We start from the raw sequence: 13,890 nt of genomic DNA, 5'->3' as shown, positions 1-13,890 counted from the left end.
AACCCGGGTCTTCGCCCGGAGGCAACCCGGGGCTTCGCCCAGAGGCAACCCGGGGCTCTGCCCAGTGGCAACCCGGGGCTCTGCCCTGTGGCAACCCGGGGCTCTGCCCTGTGGCAACCCGGGGCTCTGCCCTGTGGCAACCCGGGGCTCTGCCCTGTGGCAACCCGGGGCTCTGCCCTGTGGCAACCCGCATATTAATCATCAGGTAAACCTGACGATTAATATGCGGGTTGCAGATAAATTGAAGTGTAATAAACGATCTTTTATTTCTGTAATTGAAATCTTGAATATTTGATTGAAAGTACTTTATAATATTTTTTAGTTTTGCATTTTGTCCTAACATTTTTATCAATGTAAACCTTGATGATTAAGAAGGGAGTAGCTTTAAATTGTTATAATAAGCTGTTTTATATCTCATAAATTAAATTCTTTATGAATTGATTGAAGTTTAAAAATATTAAAAATAAAAATTGCATTATGGGCATGAGTTTTTATCTATGAAAACTGCTGTTTTGAAGAATCATTTTATTATATTAGATAGAATTGATTATGTATTTTGCAAAACAAAAACTTTGATTTACCGACATCGAATTTTGTTAAATTAGATGTGATTTTAAATAGAATATGCTAGTAACTACTGTATTACTCTAAATTAAACCAAATTACAAATAGAATAATTGATTCTATTATTGATTCAAATATTGATTTATTTATTTATTCATTTATTCATTAATTCATTGATTTAATCATGTATTCTAATCTTTCAAAGACATGTATTAATATATTTATTAAGTTTTAATTGATAAATACTTTTATATTCATTCTTTTGAATTAATTCATTTATTAATCATAGATTCCAAAGTGAATGAATCATATCAAGTCATGTGAATCGAATAAATAAAATAAACATTTATTATTTTAAAGCTGAAACTATATACATTTTTAATCACCACTATTTACAATTGTCATTGATATCTTGAGATCTGCACGAAATGTTATTGTTTATGCGTTGCATTTATAAAATTTCTATTGTCACTAATCTAATAGATAATATTTCCAAATGTTGTTGTTGTAGTTGCTGTCGTTGTTGTTGATATTAAATATATCTTTTTGAATGTCATCTTCTTTAAATATCTGTTATCTAAATTTATAATTTCCTAATAATAATCAATAATAATAATCAATAAATGTTAGTAAAATTCTATTAATTAATATAAAGTATTATTTCTTATATTACTGTTTATCTATTTGAAGCTATTTAAAGATGATTGGCGTCTATTATTGTAATCCAAATGTAAATGATTTGAAACATTCGATCTCGCTTGTTCGATAGTGACCATATCTTCTTGTAAGATGGTAGTGGCTGCATTAACTTTGATCAAAGTGTTGGTGTATGTTTCACCTAATAGGTAAGCAAATAAGCTTTAGAACAACAAGTTGTACTTGATCAATATCATTTTCTATTGCTTGTCGAAATAAAATCTATTTATAAACTAACTTGACTCTCTATATGATTGTGATGTATATTAGATAATTGCAGTATATTTAAAAATGTTTAAAAATATAAATTTACATACCTCAATAGCACACCTTGGCTTTGTGTCGCAGGCCCGTCTCCAACTGTACTTTCATTGGCATCGCTGAACCCTCTGTCTTGATAATCTTGATGATCATACTATTAATTGGTCGTACTTGAAATGCATTACTATTGCAATAGTTCTTTCACTCTGATAGTATCTTTAATCACGTTGATCCTTGTCATGTTTTAGCCAAAGAGTCGAACACTGTATCTATTAATAAATTAAAATTAGTTTGTTAGTTTAGTTTAGCATTATAGGAATGATCATTATCTCAATATTACTCTTCAATATGTATCTTTTTAGAACAAAAGTAAAGTTGGCAACAATATAATAGACTTATAATACTGAAATCATTGAATGAGCTTACATTTGAATTGAATCTTATAACTCATTACTTTCTTATATAATTACTATATTCTAAAGCTGTAACATCTTTTAAAATTATTAAATAAATAAATATTGATATTATTATACTATTGATAAATATATCTTAAGATCTATAAAATGAAAAAAAAAAAAAAACAATTCAGTGACCATAAACACTGAACATCAAAAGTATTATTTTTTTATTTTAATTGTTAACAACAAATTACAATCATTTATCATTTAACTATAGCTTTAAAAAACAAAAATTAGCATATTTTTTATATTTACCACTATTATCATGCAAACTCTTGTAAAGATAATTTAAAAGGTTAGTTAACTTTTATTCTTATTTAATCTACACTCTAACTTTACTGTTTTTTATTCAATATTATATCGATTTAACTTGTTTATAGACAAAATACAATATTAATCATGATTCAGACAACTTGGATTACCAAATATTTAAACTTTAACATAATTACACACCAACAAAATAATCTTATATCAACTACCTTGAATCACAATTACAATTAACAAAAATAACATAACAGAGAAACCTATACTTTGAGTATACAAACCTATACACTAATGATTTCAAGTTACCGAATGCTCATCACGATTATTCACACTTTCTCTACAATTGAAATTGATTCTCAATTCAAATAGCTCATTTTATTTATTCATTAATTATAATTCGTTTAATCAATCATTCATTAGTTTTCTCATTCATTGAGATATATTTATTTATTTATTCATAAATCCTATAAATTATATATAATTTCAATAAATTAAATACTATCATTTATTAATTGATTTACTAATATTTTTAAACTTTAGTGATATTGCAAAGTAAAAGCATCTCAATCCTCAAAATCATGATAAAATAAAAAAAAACATGATTTTTTTGATGAAAATCATGAAAAACACACATTCGTAAAAATGATTATATTTATGTAGTTAAGAATTACAATTATTATTATTATTATTGGTATAGTTATTGTTATTATCATTATTATTATTATTGGTATAGTTATTGTTATTATCATTATTGTTGTTACTGTTATTGTTGTTATTTGTGGTGGTAGTTGTAGTAGTTGTTGTTGTGGTAGTAGTAGTTGTAGTTGATTTCTTTCTTTGGGAGAGGTAAAACAATAATTCATCATCTGACATTCTATCAAAGACATCAGGCAACACCACCTTGGAAACCACTTTACGTTTCTCCATGACTTCAAAGAGTTCCGATTTCCTCTTTCCAAGGAGTTGTTCTTCTTTGGCTATCTTGTCGAGTTCACCGTGGATCTCCTGGTCTGTAAGCAAACTTATAGCCTTGGCTTGTGGCGCAGACACTTCTTTGGACTGGACACGTGGAAGATTGACTTCTAATTGGTTTTTAAATAAGAAGTAGTTTTTGTGTTGCTTGGCCTGTTCCTTCACCGTAGGAATGATCAACATCGGAGTTGGAAACGGGTTGCTTGCCGAGCCAACCGGTGGTACAACGTTGACTTCATTCATAATTCTATAGACAAAATAATTCTTTCATTTCCTGGGAAGCGGTATTATGAGACTCTGGCTTCTGACAACCATGGCCGTTGCATGTTAAGGGACACTTATGAGAAACCCGGTATCTCATATCCAGTTTGTCCTGGCCTTTAGGTTTTCTTTGATGGCACAAAGAACAAACAACACCAGTACAGTTTGCAGCCTCTGGGTTGAACGCCACTAAAGCGGGAACACTGGTCTCTGCTTTGAGCGAAGTGGAGGCTAACTGCACATACACAGACAGCAGCGTTACATCACCATTTGGTTGGAAACCGGCGGCAAGTGGATTTGGTGGAGCTTGGAGACCGGCTACTTGATTTGGTTGAGCTTGGGCACCGACTACTGGATTTGGTTGAGCTTGGGCACCGACTACTGGATTTGGTGGAGCTTGGGCACCGACTACTGGATTTGGTTGAGCTTGGGCACCGACTACTGGATTTGGTTGAGCTTGGGCACCGGCTACTGGATTTGGTGGAGCTTGGAGACCGGCCTTGTTTGATGGTCTACCCCTAGTTCTCTTCATTGCTTGAGATGGAGCTGTATCATCGGTAGGAACTGTTGGTGGTTGGAGACCTGCAAGTGGATTCACTACAATTTTTTCGTAGTTGTTACGAAGTTTTTACATAGTATTCAACTCAATAAATGCAAAAAAAAAAAAATTTGTATGAAAAAGCATACTACGAATGGGATTCGTTATGCCCTTTTTTACACATTAAATTCGTAGTTGTTACGACAATTTATTTTTTAATGAGAAAAAAAAATGTTAAATAACTTTAAAAAGAACACTTGCAACGATTTTATAGATAATCTATATTATAAATGAGAATATTTATTTTTTTGTTAATCATAATTACTATATTAGTATTTATTCAGAAGATAAAGCTTTTAAATGTAAACATACCAATATTGCATTCATAGACATGTCTCGTAGTTGAATCTACTATTGCAAAAGATCGTCAATGCATCATCGATCTCTACAATGTCAGTTTCATTTGTCTTTTGTATCTTTTCACCACCTTGTTTGAATTTGATACTGTTTTCAAATGAATTATTGATTATACTATACAATGTTTGTTATTGTAGCTTCCCACCAAGTGCTATATCGACACCATCTATTTTTTTTTTTTTGTTAGTTCACATTCTAAACATCAATTAAATATACACTGGAATGACATACTATTTGATTTAGCAAAGACTTTTTTGTCCATTTTGGAATAACGATGGGCGAACATCAGATGATCGATTATTCTTCTCTCTCTTTGTGTTGTTTGTCTTTGTTGTATTTCAGAAGTTCGAACGATCGTTGTTGTTCTGTGGTTGTAGTTGCTGTAATTTGAGTTGTTGCTGCTGTTGATGTTGATATTGTTGTTGTTGGTTCGTTGGTCGCATTTGTAGTGTTTGTTGGTTTAGTAGCAATATCTGCTGAGAAAGATATTCGATCTCCATATCTTGACTCTCCAAATAACTAATAAATGGATGATTTAAATTAAAAAAACTATTGTTATAGTAATTATTGTTATTATTGTTATTATTATTATTATTATAATTAATATTGTTATTGCTATAAGTGAAGTTATTGTTATTGTTATTGTTAATGTTACTGTTGACTATCTCAAATTAAATAACTATTGTTTGATATTGCTATCAAATCTGCAAATCGATAATAAATAACTATTAATTGACTATCTTAAATTAAATCTTAAATATTATTATTAATTGACTATCTCAAATTAAATAACTATTGTTTGAAATGATCATTTTTTTTTTTTTTTTTGGTTCGAGTCATCAAAATAAATTTTTAAAATTAATGTGGTAAAAATCTCGACAAATTGTAAAAAAATGAAAACCACACTAGCACACCTTAAATTTTTACTATGATCAAAATGCACGTTTCAAAAGTGAAAAACTTTTTTCACACACTGATTTGTGTGGTGCCCATGACAACTACGAAACAATCGTAGTGGAAGAAGCATATATCTGAAACACACCAAGGTACCTGGGGTGGTGATAGATGCAGCCACTTGACCCGAGAGCAACGTCTCAAAGTTGCATCTCTAGTGGTGACCATTGTCAAACACAATCCAACCTACACGGTTGACCAGGTGAGGTTGAAACTTTCGACTGTCGGAGTTTTTATTACCAAAAGGTAAGTCGACTTTATTAATAATTAATAATTAAATTAATAGTCATATATAATTAAACTTTTAATCTTTTTATATATAATTAACATGAAATTTTAGTTATTTGAGAGGTGTAATAAAAGATATGGGCTGGTCTTTTAAGAAGCCCGAGTATAAACAGATCAATAAGTTTACTGATGAGAACATGGTAAGATACACCACACACCTGTATTGGGTGAACACCCACGATTGGAACAAAATGGTTTTCATGGACGAGGTCCATTTTAACTCTAAAGGTATGTGTAAATTCATTTATTATTTAATTTATCTTATAAATATTAATTTAAATACATATTTTTTATTTATTTCTTATTTCTTATTTCTTATTTCTTATTTCTTATTTTAAACTGTAGATTTAAGAAAAAGAAGTGTCTTGGGTCCGAAATCCCAAAGAGTACATGTTTCCACAGACTCTTCATTATCTTTTTCGTTTAGCCTTACTGTTGCCATTAGATTCGACGGCTCCATCTTTGTTTCACCACAACGATCAACCAACGATCAATATAATTGTCTTGACTACATCACTGCCGCCATCGAATCCGATTTCTTGAAAGAAGGAGATGTCTTGATCATGGACAACGCCACAGTTCACTTAGGTGATGATACCCACCCTATCATAGTGGAACGTCTGACCAATGCTGGGGTGGATATACGTTTCTTACCTGCCTATTCGCCAGAATTGAATCCCATTGAGCTAGTTTTTGGCTATGTCAAGAACTATGTCCGTCATCACAGAACTCTGCAGGAGTCAAACCTGGTTGGACTAGTCACCCACGCACTCCAGAAGATCACACCCGTGATTATACAGAACTTCTATATGAAAAGTTGCAGGCCTTGGGATGATTAGCCTCTCGTGCTGCCACAACAATTAACTACAGTAAGTTTAAGTATTAATTAATTGTAAAATTAAAATCTAAAATTTTTTTGCATTAAATACAATTAATTATACTTATACTTACTGTATACAACCAATAATATATAATTAATAACAATAATTAACAATAATAATAATAATTTTAATATTCATGTTTTTCATGATTTTCATTTAAAAAAATCATGTTTTTTTTTATTTTATCATGATTTTGAGGATTGAGATGCTTTTACTTTGCAATATTAGAACAATAAAAATGGGATTTTTGAATTCTTTTGGAATGAAATTTTAAAAAAAAAAGACAATAGTTTTTCTTTGTTAAAAGGGTGGTGTTTAAAAAAAACCGTTTTGTTAAAGTTTGGAAAAAGATAGCTTATGAATGGAAACCGTAGAGTGTACGACCTTGTTTCTTTAGAGCATAGACTACATCCATTGTGGTTAGAGTACGACGATCTGCATGTTCACCATAGGCAACAGAGTCACGAATAACTTTTTCCAAAAATTGACGTAGAACATTATGTACCTCATCATAAATGGGGAAAGAAATACGTTTGACACCACCTCTTCTAGCTAGACGACGAACAGCAGGTTTAGTAATTTCGGTATAGTATCCAGCAAGAACCTTTCTATATCTCTTGGTACCAATTTTAGAGCCTACTTTTCCTCCTTTGCCTTTTCCTGAAGCCATTTCGATTTATTGATTTAAAAGAATATTGAAAAAAAGTTTAAACTTTCTGTTTTTGTAAAATACTTTTGAATTTTGAAATTGATTATTTTTTTTTAGTTTGATGAAGTATTAACATAAACAATCTTTTTATATTCCTTTAAAACCAAAAAAAATTTCAAAAATCCGATCAAAACTCCTCTATTCATATTAAATTGAGAAAATCAAATTCAAACACATCTTTTTTTCATTTTTCTTTCAAACTCAGTCAATGTTTACAAAATCATTTCATTTTTGATATTTAATCGAAATTCTGACTGGGTATTTGGTAATAGGGGCATTAATTTTTTAAATACATTATTTCCAATCAATTTTCCAGTTTTTAATTAATATATGATTTATTTTTCTTGAATCATCTTGTCTGGTAATGAAAATTTCAAATTCTATCATTTGATCTATGGAATTTAAGAGATGAATCAATCTTTGGTTGGCCTGGCATAATATGATAGAAACTATAAATTTATTTCATTTATTAAATATTATTATTTATAATTTCATAACACAATTTGATTTTTAATTTTAAAAATATGAATATTATAAATTTTATTTAAAGATATAATATATGTTGGTTTGTTTTTTTTTTGTTTTTTTTTTGTTTTTTTTTAACATTGTAAATTATCACCTGTTGGAATATTAAGAATTCCACAAATATTTTGATAGTATTGAACACGACTTTGCATTTGTGCAGAGTTGGCACCATTACATTCCAGTCCTCCATTGATAGCTCTGATTGTTTGACCAAATGAATGTTGATAAACCATTGCATAGTGAGGTGTTGTTGATGTAGCACCACTTTGAGTATTCCAATACCATAGAGCGGTCTTCCAAGCAATAGATGAGTCTGTTGCAACCCAATCTGGATTATTTAATAGATCCAATCCAAGTGCATTGCCAGCTGCCGCATAGTTATAATTCCAACTCAATTGAATTGGACCACGACCATAATATTGTTTATCTCCACATGATCCTGTTGAACAATATGAATTCCAATTCGCTTGATTGATTTCACGAATATAAACTAATCCTCCGGTCTCATGATTTACATTTGCTATTGATATGAAGAGTTGATTGTCGATATTAAAGAATTAGAATTGGATAACATATAAATAAATAAAATATACATCTGATCTCTTTGATCTATAGAATAATACATTACCTAAAAATGCCGCTGCTTCTTGTAACATTGTAACATTATCACCGGTAAAAGTAAATGCTGGATAGGCTGGCAAAGCAGAAACCAATCCACTATAGGTATAGAATGGATTTCTATTTGGAAAGATTTGGTTGAATTCCGATTCACTAACGATCCAATATCCTGGATTGTGTGGATTTGGTGGACTTGTGGTATCGGTACCTCCACTACCACCACCTACTTGAACCACACCGTTTTGACAGGTAACCAATGACCAATACCAAGTTGAGATTAAAGGATCAGTTCCATCACTGCCATTTGCACCTATATTAATCAACTTATATAGATTCCCACCTAGCCAAACAACTTGATTAATTTGATAGTTGATATCTCTTTGCCATGTAATAGAATTACAATCACCAGATGAAGCAGTTCCACTTCCACCAGTTGATGAGGATGAAGTTGTACTACCACCATCACAATTTGTTATTTTAGACCAATACCAAGTTGAGATTGAAGGATCGGTACCATCACTGCCATTTAAGCCCACATTTACTACTTTGAAATATTCGCCATTGAATTTTACAATTTGACCATAAGGGTAGTTTATATCTCTATACCAATCAATAGCAACTGAGCCACATGTTGATCCACCAGTAGAGGATGAAGGAGTACCAACTGAAGAACAATCGACTTGTGCCCAATACCATGTAGAGACTGAAGGATCAGTACCATCACTGCCATTAGTTCCTATGTTAACTACCTTGTAACATGCTCCATTAAAAGAAACGACTGTACCTAATGGATAGTTTACACCTCTCTGCCATTGAACTACATTACCAGATGATCCACTAGATGAAGAAGAAGAGCCGGAAGTTGAAGCATAACAATCTACTTGTGCCCAATACCATCCTGAAATAGTTGGATCGGTTCCATCACTGCCATTTGCGCCAGCATTAATAACTTTGTAGCATGCGCCATTCATAGAAACGAATGTACCTAATGGATAGTTTACACCTCTTTGCCATTCAACTGCATTACCAGATGATCCACCAGTGGTTGATGATGATGATGAAGTTGAACTACTTCCAGCAGAACAATCAACTTGAGACCAATACCTATAGTTATTAATAATTATTGGAACAACAAAGGAGGAGGATAAAGGTTAGTAACCGATTAAATAATTTCAACTGTTAATACTTACCATGTCGACACTGTTGGATCGGTTCCATCACTACCATTTGCGCCTACATTAATAACCTTGTAGCATGCGCCATTCATTGAAACCACTTGCCCCATTGGGTAGTTTACACCTCTTTGCCAATCAAATACATTACCATTTGCAGAACCTGTGATTGATGATGAAGAAGATGAAGTTGAACTACCCCCAGCAGAACAATCAACTTGAGACCAATACCAGGTTGATACTGTTGGATCAGTACCATCACTGCCATTGGTGCCAGCATTAATAACCTTGTAGCACGCTCCGTTATGACTTACGATTTGACCTAAAGGATAGTTTACACCGGCTTGCCATGTGACTGTATTACCTGTACCAGCACCAGATGAAGGATTAGTGTTACCACCATTTCCAGAGTTACCATTGCAATCAACTTGAGACCAATACCAAGTGGATACTGTTGGATCAGTACCATCGGATCCATTTGCGCCTACATTCACGACCTTGTAATAAACTCCGTTGAATAAAACCACTTGCCCCATAGAGTAGTTAACACCGTTTTGCCAATCGACTGCATTACAACCTCCAGCTCCGATGACTCCACCGGTTGCTGCTGCTCCTGTGGCGGCTGCGGTTGCTGCTGCTGTTGCTGCTGCTGTTGCTGCTGCGGTTGCTGCTGCTGTTGCTGCTGCTGTTGCTGCTGCTGTGGGTGCTGAACCAGTAGCAACACCACCTGTACTATTGCTATTATTGCATCTTATTTGAGTCCAATACCAAAAAGATACAGCGGGATCAGTTCCCTCGCTGCCATTCCCACCCACGTTTACCAACCTGTAATAGGTACCATATCTTATGACGACTTGACCACGATTATAGTTGATACCAGCTTGCCATTCTACAGCACCTGAACAATCTCCTTGGCCACCTGGTGTGGTTGGAATGGAAGGATCAACAGGATTCAAACCGGTATTTGAAGAGGTTACACAATCGATTCTACTCCAATACCATGGAGATAAGATAGGATCGGTTCCATCACTTCCACCACTCATACCGGTATTGGTCAACTTGTAAAACAAACCTGGGCCACGTCTAACTATTTGATTTCGACTATAATTTTGGCCTGGTTGCCAATCAACGTAATGACAATCACGTGTAGCTGGTGGTGTAGTACCTGCAACTCCATTACCACCAGTATTTTGAACCGGTCTACCAGTTCCGTTACCAACGGGTCTTCCAGAGCCACTACCCCCGACTCCAGCTCCACCACCAGCTCCAAGACCTGATTGTGATAGAGCAGTTGGTAACGATAACAATGTAATAAATATACAAATATATAATAAATAATATCTATTTGATAACATTTCAATATGACTTTATCAACAACAACATTGTTGTTTTTATAGGTTTCGTTCTTCACTGACTTGCACTGTTCACTTCTCGAACTATGTAAAAGTAAATGTGTTGAAAGTGGGGAAGTGGGTGCACCTATTAATTACCACCTTTTCAAATAATAAATAATTATTTTAATAATAATCACTCTCTCTAGTTTGGAAAAAAAAAAAAATTTAAATTTGGTGAAAGGCAGACGACTGAAGCCCATTAACTTAACATTATTATTCAACATAAAAGATTTGGTGTCAACATGATGATTATTAAAACTTAACACTAACATACTTATATGTAAAACAATAATTTTTTATTTTTAGTTTATTCTGAACCAACTGTTGGGTGGTGAACCGTGTCTCTATGAAAGGGTGGATCATTCAAGTTTGATCTTTGCAAAAACAGGAATTCAATCAAAATGAAAAGTTGATCGCCGCTTGGAAATTTTTTTAATACATTATTCATGATGTCGACAAAAGTTTGCATTATTTGATTTGAACCTAAAAGAAATTTAAATTGAAGAAGATATTATTTATGATATCTACTTTAATGTGTTCAATTTCCAAACCGTCCGACCCAATTAATTGATAGAAAGAGGAAAAAAAATGAGATATTCATTCAGTAAATCAAATCATTGAAAAAAATAAAATAAACCATAAATAATAGCAATATTAATAAATTTTATAATTTTTATTTAAAACATATTAATATTGATATTGAATGTTATTTTTGTTAGAGTTATTGATATTAAATCTACAAGTCATCTTAAACAGCCATCTAAATTTTTTTAATAACAACAAATGATTAGTAACATTGAAATATGATAAGTTTAAGTTTTAGAATGAGAACTCACTTCTTGGGTTTAGTTGAACCCAGTGTCTTTAACCTCGTTGGTTCTTGTAATCTAAACCATCTACACAAGTTAATCTAAAAAAAAAAAATTCAACTGTTCATATATCTTGTGCTACATGATTATTAACAATCAATTTGATTGAAGAGACAACTTTCAATAGAATGAAACCTGTATTATAATTATAAAATTGAATTGTGCATCTCTATAAAAATTGGTTAATCATGATTTATTTATTTATTACTATTAATACTACTACTATTATTAAAAAACTGTTCTGAAAGCGGAAGCTGGTCTATTGTATGATGTAATAACATCAACTTCGTCGAATTCACTCTCTGGTGAACGATCGAGTTTGTTTCCAATCAAACACAATTCTTTCAATTTCTCTTCAACCTCTTGTTCTGATAAATTTGTTACAACTTTCTTTTCTTCTTGTCCCCAATCTATTTAAAATAATGAAATTGTTAGTAAAGGCTTTAATGTCAAATAGATTACTTTAGAATGATTTATTCATACCGTATCTTGCATAAATTACAGGTTCAATTCCGTGTCCCTCACGAACCATCAATGGTAACTTTGGATTCAACTTTTTCAAATCTGTATAGTTTTTAGTAATGAAGTTTCTATATATATTTATATATATAAAGATAAAATGATTAGCAATTAAGAGAAAATGGATATACAAATGTTTGTTTGTTTGTTACCTTAAACCTTCACTGCTTGGTGTTGATTGACAAAAGTGAATTCTAATCTCTTGGAGATTATGTGATAAGAGAGCTCTCCAGGACATCTTGAAATCTAATTTAAAAAAATAAAAATAAAAAAAAATAAATAAACAAAGTGAATATTAATTGCTATTTAATAATGTAATCTATTAAAGTAAAAAAAAAAAAGATTAAATAGTTGCAACAAAGAGTAGAGAGTGGTGTTGATTGAAAGAATGTAGATTAATCAATATGTTATCTATCTAAACACTTTGAAGAATATTATTTAATAACTAGTGATATGATGATGGAGATATCTAGATATTCTATAGTTTAACATTTCTATGATCAATAAAAACATTGTGTCGATGTTTAGTGTTACTGATATGGTGGCGAGTGAGTTTTCTATTTACTATATTTGTGAAAAGAAGGTTTAGTATAAATCTCTACCTTTTTAAATATGATATAAATCAATGAAAATCAGTGCTTGCTAATAAACATAAGTCTATTGTCGAACAATGAAAAAAAAAAATGAAATTTAAAAAAAAAAAAAAAAAAGAAAAAAACTTTTTTTTTTTTTTATTGATTTTTTTTTTTTGAAACATATTGATTCGTTTTGTACAATCATATTGATTTTCATTATTCATTATTTTATTATATAGAGTATAGAAATGACATCAATCTGTATGAGAAGATCGATTGTAGGACTGTTACATAAATCGAATACTGTAACACCAAATTCATTATATATATTGGGTCGTGCAAGAGTCAACAAGCATAAACTACCGGAACATATGCAAAAAGATGACTTTGATGATGACGATGGAAAGGTTGTAGAATCAAAGATTTCAAAGACTAGCATGGACAAGATTAAACAGAGATTCACTAGTACTTTCAAGAGACCAGATTTGGATAAACAACCAGAACAAACAGAGGAAGAAAAAGAGTTAAGATTGTTCATACATCAATACGATAAATATAGAAAGGAAATTGAAAAGAGACGTGATGATGAAGAAAAATATGCTGTAAATATATAATAATTGATTCGAAATAACAAGCAGATTTAGTATTAATCTCAATCACAAAACATACACATAATCTATAGATGCATTATCAATGGGAAGCAATTGCAGAGCTACCAGAGGATCTAAGAAAGACTGCAATGTTAGTTGACACACACGACGATGCACCAGATTGGATTCCATTCTGGACTTTAACACCACCATCAGAAGATCCAGCATCAAAGATGGTCATGAAAAAGAAGGTCAAAGCAAAGAAACGTTCAGAAGAGTTGCTAACAGGAAATCTTTTCTAAAATCATATATTATAATAAACAACACTATTTTTTTAAATATATTTATTTATACACACAAGTTAA

General features: G+C 31.7%; 6 protein-coding genes across 6 annotated transcripts; 2 read left to right on the top strand and 4 right to left on the bottom strand.

Annotated features, from left to right (window-relative positions):
• Positions 1 to 1,758: 1,758 nt before the first annotated feature.
• PPL_08541 (uncharacterized protein) lies at positions 1,759 to 5,243 on the bottom strand (the record flags this gene model as incomplete). The annotated part of the gene is made up of 7 exons (XM_020579355.1): positions 1,759 to 1,790; positions 1,992 to 2,012; positions 2,915 to 3,462; positions 3,722 to 4,073; positions 4,406 to 4,518; positions 4,813 to 5,092; positions 5,225 to 5,243. The coding sequence occupies 7 exons, from the start codon at positions 5,241 to 5,243 to the stop codon at positions 1,759 to 1,761; spliced, it is 1,365 nt and encodes a 454-aa protein (XP_020431194.1).
• A 621-nt stretch (positions 5,244 to 5,864) lies between these two features.
• PPL_08540 (uncharacterized protein) lies at positions 5,865 to 6,858 on the top strand (the record flags this gene model as incomplete). Its single annotated transcript, XM_020579354.1, has 3 exons — positions 5,865 to 5,901; positions 6,019 to 6,422; positions 6,838 to 6,858. The coding sequence occupies 3 exons, from the start codon at positions 5,865 to 5,867 to the stop codon at positions 6,856 to 6,858; spliced, it is 462 nt and encodes a 153-aa protein (XP_020431193.1).
• Positions 6,859 to 6,909: 51 nt separating this feature from the next.
• Positions 6,910 to 7,224, bottom strand: PPL_08539 (histone H4; the record flags this gene model as incomplete). Its single annotated transcript, XM_020579353.1, has 1 exon — positions 6,910 to 7,224. One exon carries the CDS (start codon positions 7,222 to 7,224, stop codon positions 6,910 to 6,912), a length of 315 nt encoding a protein of 104 aa, XP_020431192.1.
• Positions 7,225 to 7,862: 638 nt separating this feature from the next.
• PPL_08538 (uncharacterized protein) lies at positions 7,863 to 10,933 on the bottom strand (the record flags this gene model as incomplete). Its single annotated transcript, XM_020579352.1, has 3 exons — positions 7,863 to 8,308; positions 8,417 to 9,510; positions 9,597 to 10,933. 3 exons carry the CDS (start codon positions 10,931 to 10,933, stop codon positions 7,863 to 7,865), a joined length of 2,877 nt encoding a protein of 958 aa, XP_020431191.1.
• A 346-nt stretch (positions 10,934 to 11,279) lies between these two features.
• Positions 11,280 to 12,852, bottom strand: PPL_08537 (L51/S25/CI-B8 domain-containing protein; the record flags this gene model as incomplete). The annotated part of the gene is made up of 8 exons (XM_020579351.1): positions 11,280 to 11,455; positions 11,713 to 11,732; positions 11,809 to 11,882; positions 11,924 to 12,010; positions 12,079 to 12,251; positions 12,325 to 12,431; positions 12,513 to 12,606; positions 12,807 to 12,852. The coding sequence occupies 8 exons, from the start codon at positions 12,850 to 12,852 to the stop codon at positions 11,280 to 11,282; spliced, it is 777 nt and encodes a 258-aa protein (XP_020431190.1).
• A 331-nt stretch (positions 12,853 to 13,183) lies between these two features.
• On the top strand, positions 13,184 to 13,827 carry PPL_08536 (uncharacterized protein; the record flags this gene model as incomplete). The annotated part of the gene is made up of 2 exons (XM_020579350.1): positions 13,184 to 13,537; positions 13,618 to 13,827. 2 exons carry the CDS (start codon positions 13,184 to 13,186, stop codon positions 13,825 to 13,827), a joined length of 564 nt encoding a protein of 187 aa, XP_020431189.1.
• Between the last annotated feature and the right edge of the window lie 63 nt (positions 13,828 to 13,890).

Source organism: Heterostelium album, assembly GCF_000004825.1.
Source record: "Heterostelium album PN500 unplaced genomic scaffold PPL_scaffold8, whole genome shotgun sequence".
In the NCBI taxonomy this organism is placed as follows: Eukaryota; Evosea; class Eumycetozoa; order Acytosteliales; family Acytosteliaceae; genus Heterostelium; species Heterostelium album.
The sequence above is the reverse complement of the archived record's forward strand: the minus strand, read 5'-3'. Positions and strand labels throughout refer to the sequence as shown.